The following is a 26,793-nucleotide window of genomic DNA, read 5'->3' as shown; positions in this document are numbered from 1 at the left end:
CAAGATTTATTGAATTCTGCCACTCTTGTCACTTAACATTTTCTACATTGTGGTTTTGACACTTTGGAGGCTTCTTGCAGGGTTGCAGCCACTGGTTTTGTTATTAGAAGACATGCTTGGCTCAGGGAACAGCCCCTTTCATAACCTGTCATCTAAATTACTGGATGTTTTTTGGTAACAAAGCAGAGGAAGTAGAAGAGGTGTTAAAGTTGGAGTATAAGGCCAAATCTATGCAAACTGTTAAGGATTTTCTGCAAGTTCAGCCTCCTCGCTTTAGTAGACATTACCCTTCTAAGAATTGGACTTTTCCTGATCCTAGCAAACAGGGTCGCACTAGGCCTAGGGGGGTTACAGGTCTTCAAGGGGACAGACTTCCACCCTTCAAAAGGATAAGCACTGGCATGCTTCCTCTTCTAAATCTGGGAATTCTAAGCAGACCTCCCAAAGCAAGCATTCCCAATGACTCTGGCCTTCCCCTGCCTCTGCAGGCCCAGGGTTTCCTTTGTGGGGAAGGTTAGCCATTTTTGCAGATGTCTGGTCCACCATCACAGATGACAAATGGGTGCTCAAAATAGTATCCCAAGGCTACAAGTTCTCCTTTCACACCTTCCCTGTCCACCAAGGATACCCAGATATCCCCCCAAATCAAAGGGCAGAAGAAGAAAAACAAGTTTCTTCTTTACTAAACCTGGGAGCAATAGCCGGTTCCTGCACTACAGGTAGGCCAGGGTTTCTGCTCAAGACTTTTCCTGGTTCCCAAAAAAGGGGGCACCTGGCACCCTATTCTGGATTTGTCCTTTCTAAACACTTTTCTGGTGATTCCTAAGTTCAAAATGCTCACTCTTCAGCAGTTGCTGCCAATGCTGGCCAAGGATTCCTGGCTGGTGACTTTGGATCTCAAAGAAGCTTATCTGCACATCTCAATAAGGGAAAGCTGCAGGCAGTTTCTTTGCTTCAGGGTGGGAAAGGGACACTTCCAATTCTCTGTACTGCCCTTTGGCTTATCTATTGCTCCCAGAGTTTTTACGAAATGCCTGTCTCCAGTCGTTGCTTTTTGCTGGCAAAGAAACATTCAAATTTACCCTTACTTGGACGATTTTCTTATTCAAGCAAACTCTCCAAAGCAACTTCTAAAGGATTTGGACTCTGTAAAAAAAACCTTCTCACCTCTTTGGGCTACACTATCAACGAAAAGAAGTCAAAATTGGTACCCACCAGGGAGTTTGTATTCCTGGGAGTGAGTCTGAACACAGCCGCCCAACTGGTATTCCTCCCTCAAGAGAAACAAATGGATCTCTTTCAAATTACTTCAAGAATTTGGCAAGCATGACCCAGCTCTCTGCAAGGCAATTCCTGCAAGCCCTGGGATTCATGTATTCTGATTCCATATGCCAGACTGTTTGAGGAAAATACAATGGTACCTCAAGAACCTTTGGTGTCAACACACTCAGGATTTAGACTTCATGGTTCCTCCGATTCCCTGCCTGCAGACGGAGTTTCTTTGCTGGGTGACTGCCTGTTCACAGAACAAATGCCTGCCTTTTTGTCCACCTCCTGCCAGCCAGACTCTCACCACAGATGCCTCGGAATACGCTTGGGGAGCACATCTAGAGGGCAGATACATTCAGGGGACTTGGAGCTATCAACAGATTCATTTGCACATAAATCTGAAGCAGTTGATGGCAGGCCAGCAGGCCCTGATGGCTTTCAAGCATCTACTCTCTCCTGGTACTTTTCTAGTCAGGACAGACAACACCACAATCAGGTGATACATCAACAAGCAGGGAGGGACTCTCTTACCCCCTGTGCAGACGAAGCATGATTCTGTGGTCCATAGCACCTTCCATGGGCATTCATCTGATAGCTCAGTTTCTTCCAGGAAGGCTCAACGCCTTGGCAGACCGGTTGAGCAGGAGGCAGGTCCTGGATCCTCATGAGTGGCAACTAAACAAGACCATCTCCTATCGCATCATTCAGCATTGGGGCACTCCCCAGGTGGATCTCTTCTCATCTCCGACCAACCACCTTCTTCCAACCTTTTGCACCAGGGAACATTATGGCAAAGCTTGGAAGGTGGATGCTCTGTCCTTCCCCTGGACACAGCTCGCAATCTATGCCTTCCCTCCTATGCTTGTTCTTCCCAGAGTGCTGTTAAAGATAAGGGATGAAAAACCAAGGGCCATTATCATAGCTCCAGACTGGCCCAAGCAACATTGGTATCCACCACTTCGCAGTCTCTCCCAGTCTCAGCTTTGGCATCTTCCCCTGATACCAGATCTCTTGGTTCAGGAGGGAGAACAAATTCTACATCCTCATCTTCAGACTCTGCATTTGGCAGCCTGGCTCATAGTATAAACCTTTCCCAACAGGTGATTGAGGTTCTTCGTGAGGCCAGGAGACCTAGCACTAGGAAATCTTACGCAGATAAATGGAAAAGATTCTGCATTTTGATGCAGACTAGAGGGGAGAAGACCCTTCTCAACCTCCTCTTCCTCTTATTCTTGACTATCTGGCAGGCTTGCTTAATGGTGGACTTTCTTTTTCGTCTATCAAAATCCATGCTTCAGCTATTTCTGCTCATTGTTACTTTGAGCATCCCATTTTCTCTCATCTCTTGATGTAACAGTTCCTCAGGGGAGCTAGCAATTTAAAGCCTTCCAGAAGGGCACCTACTCCTGCTTGGGATCTCGATTTTGTACTTGAAAAACTTACTCTGCCTCCTTTTGAACCAGCTGCCTCAGCAGAGCTGAAGTTTCTCTCCTGGAAAACTGTCTTTCTCTTGGCTATTACTTCAGCTAGAAGAGTTTCTGAGCTGCAGGCCCTAATGGCAGTAGAGCCTTTTATCATGTTCTATGTGGATCGGGTTTCTCTTCGAACTAATCCCGCCTTTATGCCTAAGGTGGTTTCTAGCCTGACTCTTAACCAGTCTATCCACATGCCTACCTTCATTCCTAATTCTCAGAATAAAGGAGAAAGGTTACTGCACTCCCTGGATGTGCATAGACACCTTAGATTTTACCTGGACAGGACTAAACCCTTTCGAAAGTCGGATCAGTTGTTGGTTAGTTTTGCACCTGGAGCTCAGGGCAAAGCTATTTCTAAACATACCATTTCTAAATGGATTGCTCATTGTATTCACTTTTTTTACTTACAGCATGGCAAGGTTCCTCCACAAAGTATTAGGACCCATTCTACTAGAGCAGCCTCTTCCTCAGCAGCTTTTTTAATAGGTGACTGTACTAGGGACATCCTGGAAGCAGCTACCTTCTGTCCACACTTTCACAAAGCATTACAATTTACCCTTGTTTTCTAAGTCCAGGGCTGGTTTTGCCACTGCAGTGTTGCAGGGCATTCTTACCAACCCGTAAACAGTGGGTGTTCCTCCTCCCTTTTGTTTTTTTGTTTTCCTGGGTTTTGGGAATCAGCCCATTTTGTAAGGACTGCAGCAGTGAAACACGATTAACATAGTACATTTGTGTATTCTTACCATTAATGTAGATGTTCAAGTGTATTCACTGTTGCAGTCCTGTTCCCCCACCTCCATCCCCCTTTTTTTCTTAGGGCAGAGACTGGATTTTTCTTTAACTGGTCTAGCCTTCTTGGGGTCTCCTGACAGTTAAGGCAAGAAAAACTGAGGAAATGACGTTGGCTGCCTTCCTTTGTACCCGACTTCCCGATGTCAGGCTTACAACCGAAGGCAGCTGACGTCATATACCAAGGACTTTGGTATTCTGGCTGACTGTGGGCTACCAGGAGCCAAATAACCCATTTTGTAAGGACTGCAGCAGTGAATACACTCAAACATCTACATTTATGGTAAGTGTACACAACTGTACATTTTCCTTTACCTGGACAACTGGCTTCTGGCTGCACCCACCAAACATCAGCTTCTTCAGGACAGGGAACAATTCCTTCAGGTAGCTATGACCTTGGGCATCACAAATTTTCCCAAATCAAAATTGGAGCCTCTCCATTCCCTGGAAATCATTAGAACGCTGTTGATTACTTCTCTGTGCAAGGTCTTTCTTACCATGGGCAGGATTCAGTCTCTTCAGGGCCAGGTGAGCATTCTTCTAGAGACACCTCAGCCATCAGCAGCCCAAGTCCTTCAGGCTCTGGGATCTATGGCAGCAACCATCATCATCTTACCCTTGGCAAGGCTACCCATGTGGGTTCTTCAATGGGCCCTATCAGTTCAGTGGTCACTTCTGGACCAGCCCCTGTCACATCCCATTTGGCTATCCAGAACCTGCCGGTCCTCTCTCATATAGTGGTTACACTCTGGGTCTAGCAGTGGGTCGAGCTTTCATGGCTCCCTCTCCACTGCCCATGGTCACCATGGGTGCCTCCTGACTCGGGTGGGAGGGTGTTGGCTGGGACGGACTGTTCAAGGGACGTGGTCAGAGTTAGAGACCAATCTTCACATCAGCATTCTGGAGATGAGGGCAGTGCTTCTGGTGTTACAGGCACTGCATTCTTTTCTCTCCCAAGGAACAATTGCGATACAGACAGACAAACATGGCAGTGGTCTGGTATATCTGCAAACAGGGAGGAACCAGATCTTACCCTCTTTGTCGAGAGGCCATGAGATTGTGGGAATGGGTGATCTCCTCAGGCCACTTTCTTGTTTAAACGCACATTCTGGGGAGTTGCAATATTTTAGCGGACAAACTCAGCAGGACCATTTTGTCTCCTCACCAGTGGTCTCTGAAACGGTCATTGGCAGACATGATCTTCCAGAAATAGGGTCAACCGAACTGTGATCTTTTCGACTCCCCTTCCAACGCCAAGTGCAGCGACTTCTTTGCCCCGATTACTCCCAAAGAAGGGACTCCCTGAGACGCTGTAGTTCATGCTTGGCCCCTCGGTCTGCTGTATGCGTATCCTCCACTTCCTCTTATGGAAAAATTTCTTCAGAAGGCTCTGAGGTCGAGTTGCAGTGTGATCCTCATTGCCCCTTTCTGGCCTCGTCAGGTTTGACTTGCCCTTCTTTGGTCTCGGTACCTCCTCTGATTCTTTGTCTGTCAGGATCTGATTTCCAGTCCGGTGGGCAACTTTCATTCGGATCTGAACAGTCTGAAGCTCACAGCTTGGCTTCTGCAGTTCCAGTGATGGCTGGAGTTCCCAGGCCATCATCCCATGTGAAGCATATTTTGCTTTCCGCTCACAAGTCGTCCACTAAGAAGATCTGTGCTAGTAAATGGAAGAGGTTTTCAATTTGGGCATCCCACCATTCGGTGGATCCCTTTACTGGCTCTGTTCCTTCAGTTTTAGACTTTCTGGCTTGTATTTTTAGCCAAGGAGCCAGTTCATCTGCCGTGAAAGTCTAACTCACTGCCATATCCCATTATCATGTCAGGCTAAAGCATTCTTCTTTGGCCCCTTCTAGATTGTGAAAGACCTTTTTGAAAGGAACGTTTCTTTTACGGCCTCCCATTAAGGAATCCGGTTCCCCCTTGGGACCTAGCTTTTGTTCTTCAGGCGCTAATGTCGTCTCTCTATGAGCCCTCTGCGAAGGTGGAGATTCAGTTTCTGTCATGGAAAACCGGCTTTATTGATTGCTCTCACTTCCTCCGAGCAGGTCTTTGTTTTCAACCCCCGTACCTCATTTTTCACAAAGACAGGTTTTCTCTTAGACCAAATCCTTCCTTTATGCCCAAGGTCACATCGGAGAAGAATATTAATGAGGTTATCCATCTTCCCGTGGTCTTTCCAGTGTTTCAGAACAAAAGAGAATACCAATTATATATGCTTGACGTTCATCGACCGCTTAGTTTCTATCTTGATTGGACTTCAGGAAAGATTTGGTCCTATTAGTTATTTGTATCCTTCTCGAAGTCTAGATTGGGATTGCTTGTTTCCAAGGTAACTGTTGCCAATCCTGCTGTAGTGGTGCTGTGGTAGCTTTGTTGCCTCACAGCAAGATGTTGTCCCGTTTGATTCTCAGCTAGAGCGTCTTCTGTGTGGAGGCATGCGTGAATGGGCATGCCCTCGTTGAAGGTTGTGCGTCAGGGCTGGTAACTCGGCATGTAAAAATCCACTACCAAACATTAGTGGACCGGAGTTCTGCTGTGGCGACCCCTAACCGGAATAAGCAGAAAGAGACAACAACATCAGAAGCATTGTGTTCCCCTTCCTTCTGCTTCTGCAGTGAAGGCACATTCTTTCAGGCTTGTGTCCATCTCCTCAGCTTTTTCCTCCAGGGTACCAGTGGACGAGATTTGTGCTACAGCTACATGGGCTAGGTCTCAAACATTCATATCCCATTATACATTGGATAATTCATCTAGGAGCAGAGCTTCCTTTGGTTCTGCCGTGCTCCGGAACATCCTTCCTTAAGGCCACCCAGGGCACAAGAAGCTGGGGACTCTGTCCTGCAGGTTGAAGATTAGTTGAAGAAGACAATGTCAGATAAAGAAGTTATGTACTCACCATAACATTCCATCTGTATTGTATTTCTTCATTTGTCTTCAGCCTTCCCTCCCTCTTTTCCCCTTTCCATGAGTGCTAGACTTGGCAGAGGAGGCTTTTTGCTCACTCTCTATGCCTCATCTTTTACAGGTGTTTGTCAGTCACTGTTGTTTTTAGGTCTAGGTCAGGTACCTTTTGTTGTCAAACTCGATCTGAAGGGATGGAGGAGAGAAGGGCATTATGGGTAGGGGAGAAGCTCAGTTTTGGCACTGTAGCTTGGATATGGTCGGCACGACACCGATGTCATGCCTATACCCGCCGGTTGAAGACAAATGAACAAGAATTCAGATGAAACGTTATGGTGAGTACATAACTTCTTTTTTGTACTTAAAATATAAGGGCTAGAACTTCATGGGAATGTATGGCTTAGTCTTCAAAAGATCTAGTAGCCTAATAAGTGATCTGAAGTTGTTAATTTTTTTTCCATTCCTCACTGATGGGTACGGTTCCAAACCCTCAGAACCGAGTCGGCCAAATGCCAAGCTAGTATACACCAAACTCTCAAGCCACGCTACTACCCACAATGCCCTTCATCCCATACCTCAGATCTCGTTTGCAGCGCAGCCATATAGCAGTGTTGTCACTGAGCTCTCTAGCTAAGTAGTTTTGAATTATTCAAACGTGTATTTCTTCCATACTTTCTCTTCTAGTGGCTGCTTATAGTCTAGCTCTACCCACAGGTATTTCTTTCCTTACCGTTGTTGGTATTTTCCTGCCTTTTCTTTACCTTTTACCACCCTCGTGGTAACTCTTCATACCATTGCTGGTAGTCTGGCTCTTTTTCTCCTTCCTTTCTCTGTTTGAGCGAGTGTTAGTATGTCTGAGAAAAAGGGTACTTCAGGTTTTAAACATTGCACGTCGTGCAGTGGTAAATTACCTAACAGTGACTTGCATTTTAAATGCGTTTATTGTTTGGACGTCTCGCATCTTTCTGCGACTCCCTCATGTGATATTTGTGCGAGTTAGTCAACAGACATTGAATGAACGGCGCAACAAGTTGATTTTGAAAGAATTGCTTTCCTCTCCTTTCTCTGAGGCTATTTCTGTGGAGGTCTCAACCCCTCCAGGCAAGGATAAGAAGCGCCCACGCTCAGACCCTTCTTCACCGGCTGGTGATAGGGCCAAAAATCATCGATCTAAGACTGGTAGATCTTCCTCTGAGCATCGACTCGCTGTCTCGGTGCCAGCAATTTCAGCACCTAGCACAGTTTCTGGAAAGTCTGGTTCGTCTTTGCCGGGCTCGGCACCGACAACTACTGAACTGATGGTTTCGTCGGTTCTGACCTGCCTGGTTCAGAACACTTCAGCACCGACCTCGCATTTACAGGCTCCGGCTCCAACGATCTCGGATCCGATCTTGACTAATTACCCTGATTGTCACTTCGGCTCCAAGTTCCCTCTTGGTGCTGACTTTACTGTTTACTCAATTCAAATCAGAATCCTCGGCTCCATTGAGTTCATTACCACGGACCAGATATTCGTCTTCTGTGGACCTGTTTGCCGGGCAACCCTACAGTCCTTTCATGGACCGGCCTGAATCCCCTTCTGGGATATCGATTAGGTCTGCCAGGAGTGTGTCCGAAATAGACATTGTTCGTCTCGTGGATCAGGTATTGACTGCAAGCGGAATCTCCAGACCCTGTTCCACTCTGGGTGTTGGGATTTTTCCTCCTTTGACTCCTTCGTATTCTCCTGATGGGGATCTTTCGGTCCCAGGACGCCCTTGCCTATTGCTTTCAACGAGACCCCTTCCTACGACGCCGACTGCTTTGATGCCTGAAGCATCTAAGTCCTGGTGAGCTTCAGTTCCGACGACAGCTCACCTTACTCAACCCCTTGCTTCGGGGGTGGAATATTCAGTTCCCATCTCAGATCCGAGAGTTATTTCCGCACTGAACCCTTCTCAAACGTCAGTCTTGGAGGTGGGCCATTCGGAGCGGGGTGTGACCCCGGTTCCGGTTCCGATTCAGTCCTATTTGGTTCCAGGCTCCCATCCCTCTTTGGGTAGACCCGCCTGCCGGATTATGGAGAGGGCGCTGGTGGCGAACAATCCTCCTCTTTTCAGCTTCGCCTTTGGTTCCCCCACTTACTCAGCCATCGTCAGCCCTTTGCAGGGGACCACTAATCCAAAGCACCCCCCTTTCCGAGGCTTCTTCGGACATTCACACCAAAGAGGCCCCTCGGAAGAGGGTGTGCAAAAGAAAACACATGTACTCACCTGAACAGTCCCTTACTGAGGATACGGATTACGATGATGGGAAAGGTTCCCCTAGATCACCCCTTGACTATGTTTCCTTTGGGGACATCTTGGAGATTTTGAGTCAGTGGGGTGACTGGAAATCTTCCAGCCCTTCTCCAAAGGAATCCGTATTCTTACAAGATTTCTGTTCCCGGCCCACTACGTCCTGGATGACCCCCTCCTGCAGATGAATTGGTCAAATTCATCATGTAGCAAGCGTGGAAGAGTCCGGATTCAGTAGAAGCTATCCCCAGCAGATCAAAGTATTTTCTCCTCCAGATCAACCCCATTGGTTGAAAGGCTTGCCAGTAGATGCTGTGGTGGTGGCGGCAGCCACAAAGAAGGACTTGGCAGAAGAGAGTCCGGCTGTTCATCTGCCCAACAGGGAGTCCTGGGCGGTGGACAGGCTAGGGAAGCAAATCTTTGCTGCAGCGACCTTTGCCGTGCGTTCGCCGAATTTCTTGGCACACTTTGAGACTCCAGAGAGACCTTATTTCCGAACTCTCTGGTACCATCGTGGGTCAAGTGTCGGATGGAGCATGTGACAAAGTGGCCTCCCAACTTGCCACCCTTGAAGTGATTTCAAATTCCTCCATGAGGTTGCTCTCCCATGCAACCGAAGGAGCAGCTAGAGCAGCAGGTGCTGGCATGGTTGTTCGACGTCATGCCTGGATGCTCATTTCTGACCTACCGGATTCCTTCAAGTCTTCCTTTTTGAACGCCCTATTGAGCCCTCTGCACTCTTTGGTTCTAAGGTCAAGGATACTTTGGCCAGGTGCGAGTAGGACGGAAAGACCTTGTCTGCCTTGGGCCTGCACTTCTCCAAACCTCAGCTTTCCTTCTCCAGAAATCAGAGGAGTGGACAGTTGTGGCACAAGAAGTCGCAAGGTTTCTTTCATGATGCGCGTGGCGAGGACTCCTCTAGAGGCAGAGGAGGGTCCAACGGTGGAAGATGTCCCTTTTCGGGGCAGAGGGGGTTACTGGAATCAGGGCTCCAGAGATTCTTTCTCCGGTAGGCCCTATCAGTGCTCCTGAAGCGTTGCCCGATTGCTTTCCTTTGGAAGCAGTCGGGGCGTGTTTCTCTCTGCACCAAGCAGCCTGGTCCTCCATTACCGACGATCCATGGGTGCAGAGAATTATCACCAGAGGCCATCACATTCCCCTCAAATCCTTTCCAAGACCTCAATTCTCCCTTCCCAACATTCCACCCAGTCAAAGGGAGGAGGCAGCTTCTGAAATCAAGAAGCTTCTTCTAAAGCGAGTCATCCAAAAGGTCCCCCCAGATCAATGCGGATTTGGGTTCTACTCCATACTCTTTTTGGTTCCAAAAAAGACGGACTGGAGGCCCATTCCGGATCTCAGTCATTTGAACGGGTCAGTTATACAGACCAAGTTCCGAATGGTCACTATTCAATCCATCCTTCCATGCCTTCGGGAGGGTGTGTGGATGTGCTCTCTAGATGTCTGGGATGCGTATTACCACATTAAACTGGACAAACGCTCCAAGAGGCTTTTGCGCTTCCGGCTGGGAGCCAATAATGTTCAATTCAGAGCCCTACCTTTCGGTCTCTCGACGGCCCCCAGGGTGTTCGCAAAATGTCTAGCAGTGGTGACAGCTCACTTGAGACTGCACGGATTCCTGGTGTTTCCTTATCTGGACAGTTGGCTCCTCTCTGCCCCCACCGAGCGTCTGCTGACCAGGGCCCTGCACCACTCTCTGTCTCTGGGTATTACTGTCAATTGGGAAAAATCAAACTTTCAGCCCTCACAACAATTGGAATTCATAGGGGCTATGTTCAACACTCAGCTTGGTCTAATATCTCTTCCTCATCACAGGCTCTTAAGACTGAGAACACAAGTGCAAGTGATACTCGTCCGCAGGAAAGTGTCTGCAAGGGAAGTTTTGCGGGCTCTGGGTTCCATGGCGGCAGCCATTCCCATTGTTCCGTTGGCCAGGCTTCATATGCGCCCGTTACAGTGGCTTCTTCAAACTCAATGGCTACACAATCATCATCCCTTGAACGCACTAATCCTCATCACCGATCTTTGCAAGCAGGATCTCCTTTGGTGGATGAGAATGGACGAAAGTCTTTGGTGTCGCCCCTTTCAACCTCTTCACCTCAGCGCCACAGTGACTACGGACACTTCCCTGATAGGCTGGGGGGGCCATTTTCAGGGAAGACCTGTTCAAGGCACGTGGTCTCCTCTAGAAGTCGACTTACACATCAGCGTTCTAGAGCTCAGAGCTGTGATACAAGCTCTCCACCCTCTTCTTCCTCTCGGACCGATTGCTATCCATTCTGTCAACACGTCTGTGGTCTGGTACATCAACAAGCAGGGAGGGACCAGATCTTACCCCCCTTTGCTGCAAAGCCATGAGAATTTGGCAGTGGGCAATAGCTACCAACCGTTTCCTGATTTCTACACACATCCCGAGGAGTTCCAATGTGATTGCGGACAGGCTGAGCAGATGCATCCTGCTTCCTCACCAATGGTCTCTCAACCCGGAAGTGGCGGAGGAAATTTTCAGCCGCTGGGGCTGGCCTTGCTGCGATCTGTTTGCCTCCCTCTCCAATGCGAAGTGCAGCAGCTACTTTGCCCTCTTTTCTCTGCAGGGGGAGTCCCCGAGAGATGCTCAGACTCTTGATTGACCCACGGGTCTCCTGTACACTTATCCTCCCGACCCCTTGATACCCTTGGTCTTAAGGAAAGCTACTCGGTTGAGAAGCAGAATGATTCTTATTGCCCCATTCTGGCCTCATCAGGTTTGGTTCCCCTTCCTTCAGCCACACCTTCTCTGACCCCCTTGGATTCTTGACTTCCGTCAGGATCTCATTTCTCACTCCCAAGGGTTGTTGTCTCTAAATGTGGCCACTCTCAAACTGACAGCTTGGTTGCTCCATTTCCGTTAGTAGCCAGGCTTGAGTCACTTTCTTCTCCGGTACGGAATATTATTTTGGCCTACCACAAACCTACCAGAAAACTTTATAAAGACAAGTGGAAATGTTTCTCCTTGTGGGCAGAAGAGATGTCTCTGGATCCTGTTTTTGTTCCAGTAGGTACAGTTCTTCAGTACCTGACCAAGCTTTTCCTTAACGGGGCTTCTGCATCCATGATTCGGGTCCATCTAGCTGCCATCTCCAATTTCCATGATGGTTCAGACGGAATTCCTATTATTTCTTGCCATCTGTGTAAGACTTTCTTGAAGGGGATTTTTCATTCTAGACCTCCCATTAGGCAACCTGTGGAATCATGGAATCTGTCTAGGGTGCTTCAAACTTTGACTCTACCTCCCTTCGAGACGGCTGCAACCTGTGATGTGAAGTTTCTGTCCTGGAAGACCTTGTTTCTGGTGGCGATTACTTCAGCCAGACGTGTATCAGAGCTGCAAGCATTATGTATTAAAAGTCCTTATTTGATTTTCCATAAGGACAGAGTATCACTTCGCACCAATCCCACTTTCTTACCCAAGGTGGTTTCGGAATTCTCTATTAATCAGTCCATTGAGTTCCCCGGGTTTTTCCCTAATTATACCAACAAAGAGGAATACTGTCTTCATTCCTTGGATGTCCACAGAAGTTGCGGTTTTATTTGGACAGGACAAAGTCTTTTCAAAAGTCAGATCAGCGTTTTGTTGCCTTTGCGGGCTATAGAAAGGGATCGGCACTGTCTAAGGTTATCTTGTCTAAATGGCGTAGGGACTGCATCTCCTTTGTTTATTCTCTGACTGAGAACCAGCTCCTGTCCGCATTAAACCTCATTCCACTAGAGCTGTGGCCGTTTCTGGCACCTTTCATGCTAGGGCTTCCATGGATGATATTTGTGCAGCTGCCACCTGGGCTAAACTCCATACCTTTATCAAGCATTACAAATTGGATCTGATCTCCAGGGGTAGAGCTGCCTTTGGCTCTATGGTTCTCCAGAATGTTCTTCCATGAGGGCCACCCAGATTCTGTAGTAGCTAGGGACTCTGTCCCATCAGTGAGGAATGGAAGAAGATTAACAACTTCAGATAAAGAAGTTATGTCTTACTATAATGTTCCATCTGAGTTGTTTATTTTCTTTCATTCATCACACCCTCCCACCTTCCCCCGCCAAGGCTTCTGGTGGATCTGTGGGTCGTTTTGGTGTGTTAGGGTGTTTGCGCAGAGATGGCCTCTGCCTCTTTTTCTGTTTCTGTTTTTTATATATATGTTGCTATTATGGTTCTGCAAACTTGATCTGAGGTATGGGATGAAGGGCATTATGGGTAGTAGCGTGGCTTGAGAGTTTGTTGTATGCTAGCTTGGCATTTGGCCGACTCGGTTCTGAGGGTTCGAAACTGTACCCATCAGTGATGAATGGAAGAAGATCAACAACTCAGATGGAATGTTATGGTAAGACATAACTTCTTTTTTATGAACCTATAATGAAACTTTGTACGTTTTTATTTCATTTATTTAACAGTGTACCTATAAACAGATATGGCATTAAAATATGTAAATGTTGGAGGACCAAGACTAACTGGGAGGACAAAAGTAGTGTGATGCCCAAATCATAACAGTTTAGTGCTCTGCCTGTAGCGGTCATTTAATGTCTTGATGCTGTGTAAAGCAGCGAAGACAGTCTTTGGACATAATGGCATCCTTCATTAGTGCCTCCCGTTTCCTTTCTTGTTACATTGCTTGAAACTGGTACTGGAGCCTTTTCACTTAATGTAGTCTTGTTACGTATGCTAGTGTTCCTGCGTGCCTTCCTTCTTGGGTAACTGGGTTGGGAGACTAAGTTTAGAACTGTTTTTTCTCTTTGCATTGGCAGAGATCCTGTAGGAACTTGAAAGGAGGTAGAGCATGACTAGCTGATGTCCTTCTATTCCGATGTTGCAGTATTCTTGGTGTTGGATTACCTGCCTTCAGGTGACCCATACGTCAGCTCCTATACAAAAGCTTTAGCTTGGCTGTTGCAGCTGTGTGAGACATCATACATAAGCCCATATACCAGGGACACACTGTATGACGTATGCACACACAATCCTCAGAACTTTTCAGCCGCAGACGACTTTGCATCGTAAGATCACTCTCCAGACGTCGGTTCAACTATAGATAAGTAACCCATTGAGTTTTTTGCATTTCTAATATTTTAGCGATCTTTCGCATTGCTTAGGCTTGGTTGTTGTAGCTTTCAGCTGATGTCAGGTAAAAAGGGAAAGTGCCAATGCGGGCGCCAAATTCCCCATAAGAACGCCCATGACAAATGCGTTTTCTGCTTAGGCCAGGAACACAAGCATAATGCCTGCCCTATTTGTAAATCTTTTGTGCCCAAGACTTTACTTAGCCGTCTGGCAGCTTTCAACCTTTACGTAGAAAAGCAGCGCCTCAAATGGCAGGTTCTCAGGATGGATCCTGCTTCGGAGGTCGCCCAAGAACCTCCACATAAGAAGGCCAAGATGCCTAGGCCTTAATCGCCTGCCGATTTGCACCCAGACATCCCACCAACTGCCGATATAGGAGTTGAAAAGCATTTGGCGGATCCGTCGGCTCCATCGATCTCCCTCGCGGTGGCTGCTGCACAGCCGATGTCCAGCACGTCCATGGAGCTTTCTCAGACACCGACGCCTGTTGATGTTGAGGGGGAACCAGATTTGGGGGTTCCTTCGACCAGGATCCAGACCTCGGATATAGCCGCTGCCAAACCCAGCTCTAGACCTACCAAAAAGAAGCAGAAAACTAAACATATTTCACCTGCTTCTGAAGGCCCTCCAGACTGGGAGGCCTTCACCTCCTGTCTTATGCAGGCCTTTATGGCCCTTAGGCTTTCTGCCTCAGCCACAACTACATTGCCTCTTCTAAGCCCTAGGCCTACCTGTGCTGCTTCTATTCCTATGGCTCCCCTCCCTGAGGAAGAAGAAGAACTTGAATCTGCCTACTCTTCCTTGGATGAATCCATCTCTTATGCATCCCAGATTGCTTCTCCCAAGGAGTATTACTCTCCTGATGAGGATTCTGTGGAAGGGGATTCTCCACTGACGACATTACATTTGGTGAAACTATCACAAAAATGAAAGACTACTTCAAATTGGAACCCAAAAAAGATACTTTGAACTGCTGTAAGTGGAGTCCCCCTCCCCTTCAGCTGTTTCCCCTGTTCTTCCTGCATACTTGGATGCCTTTACTGCAGCCTGTAGAACTCCTGACTCACAGCCCCCTGCACCTAAGCACCCAGACTGCTTCTACAAGGTGCCAGAGGAACAAAAATTCCTCATAAAGCCACCCTTAGCAGATCCAGCAGTGATTGCCACTGCCCCTGATAAAGAGTCTAGGTCGCTACCTTCTGTCTTCTTATTGCCCACGGATAAAGATAGCAAATTCATGGATAGGATAGGCAAGAAAGGTGTACACTTCCTTCACTTTGGCCTTCAGAGCAATTAACTATCAAACACACATGACAAAGTATGCCCTGGACTTAGCTATGCTGGCTTCAATTCCTGACAGTCCCATTAAAACGGATATCTCCTCCAAATTGTCTTTAGCACTACAAGTGGCTAGACACTCCATAAGATGCAGCTACAATGCCTCAGAAGCTTCTGCTCGCTCTGCAGCATCACCATCTGTCCTTAGGAGATATTCTTGGCTTAGACTACAGAATCTGCTAGAGGACTTAAAGTCCAAAATCTTGGACGCCCCCCTGGATCACAACTTCCTCTTTGGAAAGCAGTCTGAAGACCTATTTAAGAATCTGCAAGAAAAAAAGTAAAGAGTTACAGGATATTAAACATCTCCTGGTATCCCCGATACCCAAATTTTATAGTAACTACCCAGCTAAGACTACCTTTGTTAGGCATAACCCGCATTCTGCTGCCTCCTCCTCCAGACCCAGAAGAGGAACTAGACATTCCTCATCCATGCCCACTGGCCCACCTCCTCAACCTTGACAGCCCTTTCAGAACAGGGGAGGTCCCAATAATGCGTGACTGCCTTGCTCATCTGACCCTCTCAGCTTACCTTACCCACTGTTTCCCCTTCTGGCAGAAAATCACCACAGACCAATTGGTATTAACCATTATTCAAAAAGGATACTTTCTATCCTGGAAACAAATTCTCCCCTGAAAAGGCATTCCATTTCCCACAAAAAAAACAGTGCCATCTCCTTCCACAAATTCTGTCAGGCCTGCAACAACAAGGCACAATGGAGCCTGTTCCCACAGGGCAAGAAGGAAAGGGATTCTACTCCTGTCTGTTTCTGGTCCCTCGAAAGGACGGTTCCTGGAGACCCATTTTGGATCTCTCCTTCCTAAACCTGTACCTTGCAGGTACCATCCTTCAAATTGCTGTCATTTCCCATTCTCTTGCTCCTCACCCTCAAATGCTTTCATGATCACCTTGGACCTAAAAGATGCTTACCTGCACATTACCATCAGGGCTTCACACAGACATTTCCTGCATTTCTCTGGCCCATCCTCGCACTTCCAATTTACAGCCTTGCCCTTTGGCTTATCCACTGCCCCAAGAGTGTTTACTAAGTGCCTAGCTTCCCACTTCTTGATGTTCTTCGTGTTTCACTGTTGCAGTCATTACATTTGGGTTATCTGCTTGCAGGTAGCCCTGAGTCAGCCTGATTAACAAAGTCTTGGGTCCTGCGTCGGTTGCTGTCCCTTCTTCCATGACTTCAGGTCGTCAGGGGTATAAAACATGCAGCCGACACCATTACATCAGTCTTTCTTGCCATGTGGTGCCCGAAGCAGAAGCACTTCGCAAGTCCAGGTCGGCCGACTCCTGAAATTTTCGTTTTTGAGTTTCAGAACCGAAGTCTTTTTCTTGCTCCTTACTGATGTCAGTAAAAGTTAATAATTGCATTACTCGTGGAAAGCAAATACCTCATAAAGATTTTCATTCGTACTGTATTCCTTGCCTAGGCCCTGACCACGACGTACCTTGCAGTCGGTTTTGTGCTTTATTTAATCAATGCGCTATCCGTAGTCGGTATTTTTTCGCCTCTAAATATTTTGGTTCTCGGTTTAATTATCCAGAAATGTCGGTTAGCCATCCAACTACCGGGATTCCGAAAAAAGGCAAAGATAAAGACAGAGACAGGCTGCCAAGGTCCAAAACTGCCGACGACGCTTCTCCTAAGCCAGTCGCCAGTTCGCTGGTACTCCGTGAGGAGCTTTCGTAGCCCCTGATACCCGCTGCTTCTGATTCGTAGGCCTCTACTGAGACCCATTCAGAGTCCGGTGTGCCGCGAGATACTTCAGTTATGGAACCCGCGGATGTCTCTACCTTGGATGGGCCCGGAGCCGCTGTGCAGGCACTGGCCTCTGAGGGTTGTATTCAGGCCTACGGACTTGCATATTAAACCGCCGCCTCCTTTTTTTACTTGGGCCTAATTCTCGATCTAAGCCTAAAAAAACGGCGCCCAGGCCACATGCTCAGGCCTCTATGCTTAAAAAAACAAATGATAAGAATGGCTGAAGGTCTAATAACTCTAATCAGGGGTAGCCAACCCCCCCCCCCCTTCTAAGAGTCCTAGGACTGAAGTTGATTATGAATCTTCTGATCAGGATTCTGTTTTTTCTGATTCTTCTGATGATCGGGATTTGCCCTTATTTACTTTTGAAGATTCTGATGCAGAGGACTCTATTTCCTCTGCTTCCCCTCTTGAGGATTTTTCTTTTGGGGAAACCTTACATACTCTAAGAGAGCATTTCCACTGGGAAAGTCAGGATTTTTCTGATTCAGAAAAGAGGCTTAGGGATTTTTTTCTCCTGGTTTACTATCATATTTTCAAAGCTAACTCCGTCGACTGGACTTTTGTCAAACACGGAAATTCGAAAACTGCAATGTCAGACATCAAAAGCCAACCTAGAAACGGTTTTAACATGGGTCGAGATAGGTGTTCATTGTTATTGCCAAACTACAAACCTCTCCCCTATCTCAGAACCCAGACATTCCAAAGGCTCCACTTCCAATCTTGGAATAATACGACTCCCTCCTATGGTAAACTGTCTTAGTGACTTCCTTTTAAAATTTCCAAGCACTTATCAACTGCCCCTTTTTGGGGAAAAGATTGCTGTTCATGCAAAGAATTGGGAACTCATTTCCCAGGACAAGTGGATTTTAAATATAGTGTCTCAGGGATACAGATTTCACTTCCATACGTTGCCAACACCAAGCGGGTGGCCGGTCCTACCCCCAAATCAGTGGACAGAGGCCCAAAAACAAGTACTTTCTCTCTTAAGCATGGGGGCTATTCAACTGGTGCCAGAAGAGGAAAAAGGGACAAGGTTTCTACTCGAGACTTTTCCTGGTACCCAGGAAAGACAATTCATGGTGTCCTATCCTGGACCTGTCTACTCTAAACACGTTTTTTTGGAGATTCCAAAATTCAAGATGCTGACTCCACCAATTACTTCCTATGCTAGGTAAAGATGCCTGGTTGGCAGCACTAGATTTAAAAAAAGCATACCTGCACATCCCAATCAGGGAATCTTGCAGAAGATGCCAATGCTTTAAAGCAGGCTACACGCACTGTCAGTTCTCTGCGCTGCCCTTTGGCTTACCTACTGCACCCAGAGTATTCACAAAGTGCCTAGCTCCAGTTATTGCATTTTGCAGGCAAAGAAATATTCAAATATACCCATACCTGGACGATTGTCTAATTCCGGCAGAAAGCCAGGACATACTTTTGAATCATCTAGCCTTTGTACAAAGGGTTCTAACTTGAAATGGGGTACACCATAAACGAAAAGAAATCGCAACTGGTACCCTGTCAACAAATTATATTCCTGGGAGCAAGCTTGAATACAACTTCCCAGATGGCTTACCTCACGCCAGAGAAACAAATTCATTTGGCAACCTACTTCAAACAAGTGGCCACAAAAACCCTGCTACCTGCAAGACAAATACTGCAGGCCTTGGTGTTCATGGCCTCCTGCATTCTTCTAATTCCATATGCAAGACTGCATATGAGGAAACTACAGTGGTATCTAAAAAACCTATGTTGTCAACATTCTCAGGACCTAGAAACAATGATTCCTATCATACCTTGCCCACGCCTAGAGTTCCTTTGGTGGACAGAGGCCTGCCACCAAAACAAGGGACTACCTTTCACACCACCCCCTGCCGCTCAAACCCTAACAGACGCATCAGACTATGCATGGGGGGGCTCACCTGGCAGGGAAAGTGCATTCAGTGCAAATGGAACCCAAGTCAAATGCACCTGCATATCAATCAAAAAGAAATGTTAGCTGTACAGAATGCTCTGACAGCCTTCAATGACCACATTCTTCAAGGACAACTAATGGTAAAGACAGACAACAACACTGTTCTGTGGTACATAAACAAGCAGGGGGGTACACATTCTTACCCCCTCTGCAGACTAGCCATGGCATTGTGGAACACAGCCTTGAGCTACCAAGTGCACCTACAAGCTCAATTCCTGCCAGGAAAATTAAATACACTGGCAGGCGGACTAAGCAGAAACCTCATGGACCCACATGAGTGGAAACTGGAACCAAGGATTTTCAACATGTTGACAAGCAAATGGGGAGCCCAGATATAGACCTGTTTGCCTCTCCCCAGAACTACCATTTGGACAAATTTTGCACAAGGACTCCCCACAAACAACCCTGGAAAGTGGATGCTCTGTCCTTCAGCTGGAAAAACCTATCAGTCTATGCCTCCCCCCCTGCCTCTGCTCTCCAAAGTACTACTAAAAATCAAACAGGACAAACCAAGGATGATTTTGAGTGCTCCAGATTGGCCGCGCCAACACTGCTACCCCCTCCTGAGCAGTGTGTCACGATTATCTCCATGGCACCTGCCTCAGACTCCTTCCCTGCTGTCTCAGCAGGAGAACCAGGTTCTGCACCCTCAGCTTCTAACACTGAACCTTGCAGCCTGGCTAATTACTTAATCTCTCCTTTACCATCCCTCAGCAAATCTGTGATGGATATCATTTTAGAGGCAAGGAGGCCTAGTACTAGAAAATCTTATGCTGAAAAATAGAAAAGATTCTGTGCCTGGAACCAATCTCAAGGGATGAGCACAGCAGCACCCAATTTGCCTCAGATTTTACAATACTTAACTGAGATGCTTCACAAAGGCCTATCTTTTTCCTCCATTAAAATCCACTCCTCAGCCATTTCAGCTCATTATAACACAGAACCTCCCCTCTTCTCTCTTCCACTGCTCAAGCAGTTCCTCAGAGGGGCCAAAAATTTGAGTCCACCCAGGAAAGCTCCAACCTCAGCCTGGGACCTTAACTTTGTCTCTGAGAAACTCACTCTACCTCCTTTCGAGCCAGCTGCTACTGCAGACTTAAAATTTCTTTCTTGGAAAACAGCTTTCCTTTTAGCAATCACTTCAGCTAGAAGGGTATCTGAATTACAGGCCCTTATGGCAGTGGAGCCTTTCATCATCTTTCATGTGGCCAGGATGTCCCTCAGAACCAGTGCATCCTTCATGCCCAAGGTGGTATCCAGTGTGGCTCTTAATCAGTCCATTCATTTTCCAACCTTCTTTCCCAATCCACAGAATAAAGGGGACCAGATGCTGCATTCCTTATATGTGCACAGACAACTTTAATTGTACTTGGACAGGACTAAACCTCAAAGGAAATCTGAACAACTACTGGTGGCATTTGCTGCAGGGGCAGAGGGGAAGGCTATTTCAAAGCAAACTATTTCTAAATGGATAAGCCATTGCATTCATTTCTGCTATAAGCATCATGGAAAACCTATCCCCCAGGGGATCAGACCTCACTCCACCAGGGCTGCATCTACCTCTACAGCCTTTCTCAGAGGCGTCCCTACCAGGGACATCTAGAAGCTGCTACCTGGAGTTCTGTACATACTTTCACCAAGCATTATCCTTTGCCAATTTTCTCTAAATCCAGAGCTGGCTTTACCACTGCAGTCTTGCAGGGCCTTATAGCTGGCCCTAATGCTATCTAAATTCCTCCCCCCAACCATAGCTTTGGGAATCTACCCAAATGTAATGGCTGCAACAGTGAAACATGAAGAACATAGTACAGTTGTGTACACTTACCATAAATGTAGATGTTCGAGTGTATTCACTGTTGCAGTCCTGGTTACCCTCCCTCCAGCCCCCTAACTTCTTTTGGCTATACCACTACTTTCCTTTACTATGCTTAAATGCCTTTTTGATGTATTTGCTTTTTTGTTGGAGGTATATCTTTTTGTACTTTTATATTTAATTCCTTCCCATTAGGGGGTCACCTGACATGTGGGGCAAGAAAAACTGATGTAATTGCGTCGTCTGCATGTTTTATACCCCTAACGACTTGACGTCATGGAAGAAAGGACAGCAACCGATGCAGGACCCAAGACTTTGTTAATCAGGCCGACTGAGGGCTACCTGCAAGCAGATAACCCAAATGTAATGACTTCAACAGTGAATACACTCTAACATCTACATTTATGGTAAGTGTACACAACTGTACTTTCTCCCAGACAATCACTGTAAGGCAATTCTTTCGACTCCTGGGATTGATGGCAGCAACCATCCCCATGCTACCATTGCCAGAATGCAATTGCGAAAACTGCAGTGGTACCTCAAAAATGTTTGGTCATAACACCAGAGTCACTTGGAACAAGTTATCCCCTTCTTCCCTGTTTAAAGAAGGAAATCATTTGGTGGATCCAACAAGTAGAACTAAACCCTGGGCTTCCACGCAGCCCCTCAACCCACACAAATATTGCATTTAGATGCCTCATATTCAGGTTGGGGAGCCACCTTAGCCCGGTGGTAACCTCACATGAAAACCAAACACATCAATGTAAGGAGATGACAGCAGTTCTTCTAGCTCTGCAAACTTTCCTTACTCCTTCTGCTACTAGGTCCTCTTCTGATAGTGATGGCAATACCACTGTAATGTGGTACATCAACAAACAGGGAGGTACTAAGACATACTAATTGTGCAGGCAAGTCCTATTAATTTGGGACCTAGCATCCCAACACATCATATCCCTGCAAGCCAGCTACATTCCTTCGTAGGACAACAATCAAGCAGACCTTCTGAGCAGAACATCCTGTCCACAACACAAATGGATGCTGGACAGGGCGGTCTTCCTAGACATAGTCCTCCGGTGGGGCACTCCACAAGTAGACCTGTTTGCCTCCCCCCAGAACAGGCAGCTGCAGACCTTCTGCACAAAGACTTACTCCCCCCAAGCCTGGAGAGTAGACGCCTTCAGTTTCAAGTGGGAGGGAAAGTCTCTGTACACCCCCCCCCCCCCCGATTCAGAAAGTCCTTCTGAAAATCAGGAAGGACAAACCAACAATCTTGCTTGTGACTCCCTACTGGCCAAGGCAGCAATGGTTCCCCCTTCTATACAATTTAGCCAAGGGCAATCACTGCAAGTTTACCCCACAAGGTGGACCTTCTGACACAAGACAATGGAACTCTCCTACACCCACACTTGCAAGTGCTATCCCTGACTCTGTGGGTGATAAATTACTAACCCCATTCAGACACCACATTTCAGAGGACGTGCTATCAGTCCTGAGGGAGGCCAGGAAACCCACTACTAGAAAATCATACCTTGCTAAATGGAAAAGATTTACTCAGTGGTGTCTGGGACAGGAAAGGGACCTCTTATGAGGCTGACACCCCCCTAGTCCTCTCATATATATGTGCCAACTTATAAAGGGTGAACTTTCCTGTACATTAGTGAAAATGCACCTGTCCGCATTATCAGCCTGCTTACCTCTAGATCCTCCCTTGTTAGCCATGCTACATGTGAAACTCTTCCTTAAAAGGCGTCTTACACATCAGACCACCTAAGAAGCCTATCCCTCCTCAATGGGACTTGAACTTCATCCTGGAAAAACTCACCCAGCCCCCCTTCGAACTGGCTAATATAGCCTCTCTACAGTTTTGTACTTGGAAAACAGTACTGTTAGTGGCTATTACCTCTGCCAGAAGGGTCTCCGAGCTACAAGCCGTAATGGCATGCTCACCTTACACCATTTTTCATAGGGACAGGGTCACTCTGAGAGCTAACCCTTCCTTCACACACAAGATAGTGATTTATCCCTAAATCAATCCATTCACCTACCCAATTTTTTCCTCTCTCCCTCTAACCAAGGAGAGAGGATACTCCACTCCCTAGATGTCTACAGGAAACTAAGATTTTACCTAGACAAGACTAGACATTAGGAAATCCAAACAACTCTTTGTATCTTTCCACCCCAGGGCATTGGGCAAGGCAGTCACCAAACAAACCATTGCATCCTGGATTAGAAAGGCAGTCTGATTCTGCTACTCACACCATGGAAAAACCCCTCCAGTTGGGGTTAAGGCACACTCCGCAAGAACAGTGGCCACTTCCAAGGCCTTCCCAAAAGGCATGGACACGGCTTCCGTTATGGAAGCAGCTACATGGTCCACTATACACACTTTCAACAAACATTACAAACTGGACCAAATTTCCAAAGCATGCGCAGGATTTGCTAGGGCAATCCTACAAGGTTTTGTGGAATTATCTTCTGCATCTGCCACCCTTTCATCAAACTAAGCTGTGGTATTCTCCCACACCAAGAATACTGCAACATAGGAATAGGAGGACATAGAATAGTTGTGTAAAATCTTACCATAACCATAGATGTTCTTCTCTTCCATGTTGCAGTATTCCTCCCCACCCACCATTCCCCCTCACAGACTCTACCAGCCTATCTGCTCCCTGATGCCTCTCTCCATTACAGAAGAGATCCAGGGCATTATACACGTCACCTTTTGCAGCCTATCCTGTTGGGCCATCTACTTTACCTGCTTAGCTTCAAGTTTTGAGGATTGTGCATGCAGACATCACACAGAGTCCCTAGTTTATGGCCTTACGTGTGACATCCCACGCAGCTGCAACAGCCAAGCTGAAGCTTTTCTATAGGAGCCGATGTACGGGTCGCCTGAAGGTAGAAAATACCACACCAAGAATACTGCAACATGGAAGAGAAGGACATCTATGGTTATGGTAAGATTTTACACAGCTATTCTTTATACACAAATGCATTGGTCCTTATTCTTCTATTGGGATGTTGAAGTGCTTGGAGGATTGCTGGATGAAAAGTTTGGTGTGCTGTAATGAGGACTTTCTTGTTCTTTTATGTCAGTAGATCACCTGTAAATGTGCAGGGTTAGCTTGTTTGTCTGGTTATGTATCTGTTTATCTGGCTTATTTGTTTTTGTCTGAATTGAGGCTCACTTTCAGTGGAGACATGAGAACACTGTCTGGTTAAGTGACTTGTTGAGAGCCACACTGTAGGCAAAGGGAGACTTGAGGGAGTCTTTTGTGTTAGATTTCATTCATGTATGTTAGTTACCTTAGAGAAGGGAACACTTAAAAGATCCTAATTGTAAGCTTCACGTTGAGTCACCTTGTAGGAAATGTAAGTTTGAGTACCTGAAGTGGCACGGAGTGGGGAATGTCTCAGTTGGATTTGCCATAGTGTCAAAAGAGCATTTTTCATAGAGATGGGGGAGGGTACTTTGCTTGCCATTCTTTAGGATAGAAGCTCCCAGGCTGCTAGCATTATTATGAGTTGCGCTGTGACAGACGCAGCACTAGGTAGGGGATGGGAAGTGGTGGACAGTTTATAACAAAATTTAGTTGTAACATGCGTTGTGTTTTTATTTTCTAAGAAAACATGGTTTTAACATGCATCTTGTTTCTGTTTTATAACAAAACTTGGGTGTAATGTGCATCATGTGTCTACTTTTAGCAGTACAGCAAGCAGCACAGCAAGTAGCGCAGCAGCAGCAACCGCAGCAGCAGCCACAGGTGACCCAGCCGCAACAGCAGCAGTTCCAGGCACAGGTGCAGGCTCAGCAAGCACAGCAGCTGCAGGCCGTCACAGCAGTGCAGCAGCAACAGCGCAAACTGCAGCAACAACAGAGCCAGACGGGTCAGGTAAGCCTGCACCTTCAGGCACCGGTCATGGGCTTGGTTTCCTCAACCTCTTCAGATTAGTTTGATTCACATATGTTTTTTTTTTTGTTTCATCATTCTTTTAATTTCTGTTTGTTCTTTTCATATTTCTGTATTTGAGTAGAAAGGAAGCTCAATTGTCCCAGAAAAAGTATTATGGAGCGGATAGGATTTGAGGGATAACTGCTGTCACATTTGTACTAATTGAACCATCTACTTGTTTTTCAGCATTCAGTTTCTTTTCGATGACTACAGCTAAGGATATATGACTTATTTCTGTGTATGTATAAGTGCTGATATTCCTCTTCCTTCCAGATTCCTTTAAATGTGTCGCTTTTCAAAACAGATAGCCGGACACCATTTTAATATCATTTCCCCTTATATTTGTTCATAGGTTCATACTAGGCTATCTGCCCTAGGGCATTTATAAGCCTAGCCAGAGTGTGTTTGGCTTTCGCCACCCATTTTAAATTAATTTTGCTATGCCCTTTTTCAAGGTTAGTATACTGTGCCTCTATCTAACAGTGACACAGAAGTGATACCCGGGGTAAACCTACGATCTCCCATCCCACTCATCAAGATTCCTCTTGAAGAGCGTCAATGAGGGACTCTGCCTAACCTGGACTGGGATTTTATTCCAGAGTGAAGGGAGCCTCTGGGTTATGAATCTGTCCCTCCAGCATGTCCTATTTATTTCAGTGCTGAGGTTCAAGTCTCTCGAGCGCGTAGCTCGATGGGATTTGGATTTTCTGAGGTGCAGCATGTCCATTAATTCTGGGTTGGACATGGCTTTATACGTCAGGCACAGATCGCCTCTGAGCAGGCAGTATGCCACTGAGTAGAGCTGGAGTTTCTTTAACTGGGCAGCATATGGCATCTGTTTGAGCCCTTTGATCCTCTTGGTGAGCTACTTTTGGGGTCTTTCCAGTTGCTGCAGGTGTCTGGTAAGGTACATCCCAAAAGGGGCATTGTACTCAATTATGGGCCTGATGAGGGATGAGTAAAGAGGCACGATGACCTCCCTGATCTAGATGTGAATCCCTTCATGATTAAGTGGGCTATATAAAATGTTTTCTAACCACTTTGGCCACGTGGTTTTCAAATGAGAGATTGCTATCAACTTGGGTCCCCAGGTCCCTAATTACTTCTTCCAGATTTAATGGATTACCACCTATGTGGTAATTTGTGGGCACTTTGTTTTGCCAAAGGGATGACTATACACTTTTGGCGTTTAGCTTGAGGCCATGGCTCTGGCACCAGTTGTCTGTTTCTATGAGGCCCTTTTGTAGGATGCTTGTGTCGGCTGGAGAGTCGATTATGGCACCTAGTTTGCAGTCATCTGCGAACTTGGTCAGCCACAGTCCTTCCGTGTTGGCCTGTACCTCCGAGAAATATATACCGAACAAGAGAGGTCCCAGGACTGAGCCTTGTGGGACGCCACTTGTAACTGGTTTGGAGTCTGACATGGCTCCAGCAATTCTAACCATGTGGGTTCTGTCCTTGAGCCAGTTTGCAACCCATCTAGTGACATAGGGGTTTATATTTAAGCTGGTGAGCTTATCTATAATGCCAGAGTGGGGTATTGTATCGAAGGCTTTTGCGAGGTCCAGGTAGGCTGTGTGGGCCACCTTTCCCTCGTCAATGGCCTTGGTGACTGTTTCAAAGAAATCAACCAGGTTTAAGAGCCAGGATCTGCCCTTAACAAAGACGAACTGGGTAGGATCCAGTGTCTGTAGGTCCCCAATATCTTTATTTATGAGGTCCATGATGATCCTTTCCATAGCTTTGCAGATCAAGCTAGTCAGGCTTATAGGATAATAAGGATAGCTTTTAGGATAGTTTCCAGGATCCGTTGAGACACCACCTTTGTGGAGAGGGACCACTGTTGCTGTACGCCACTCTTTGGGTACATATCCTGTAGTAAGGCTGAGATTGAACAGTAGTTTTATGTTTGGATTTATCTCTTCTTGGAGTTCATGTAGGACGCAGCCTGGGACACCGTCTGGTCCCATTGATGCTGTGTTTTTTGCTTTGCAGAGTGTGGCTCTTACCCGAGCATCTGAGACACAGCACAACATATCTAACATAGAAACACTTGATTAGAGAACATTCTCCCACTTCCCTGAGATTACCCCCTCCGCCTTCTCATGGTTGCCCAAAA

General features: G+C 46.6%; 1 protein-coding gene across 1 annotated transcript in view; it reads left to right on the top strand.

The window, feature by feature from the left end:
- LOC122800363 (mediator of RNA polymerase II transcription subunit 15-like) overlaps positions 1–26,793 on the top strand; it is an 886,273-nt gene that overhangs the window by 525,743 nt on the left and 333,737 nt on the right. Inside the window, exon 6 of the mRNA XM_044069812.1 lies at positions 24,427–24,614. Within this exon, the coding sequence (XP_043925747.1) occupies positions 24,427–24,614 (188 nt within the window). The remainder of the gene's footprint in view (positions 1–24,426; positions 24,615–26,793) is intronic.

This window comes from Protopterus annectens, chromosome 4.part0 (genome assembly GCF_019279795.1).
Source record: "Protopterus annectens isolate FY-2018-M chromosome 4.part0, PAN1.0, whole genome shotgun sequence".
NCBI lineage: Eukaryota > Metazoa > Chordata > Ceratodontiformes > Protopteridae > Protopterus > Protopterus annectens.
This window is presented reverse-complemented; position numbering and strand designations above follow the sequence as displayed.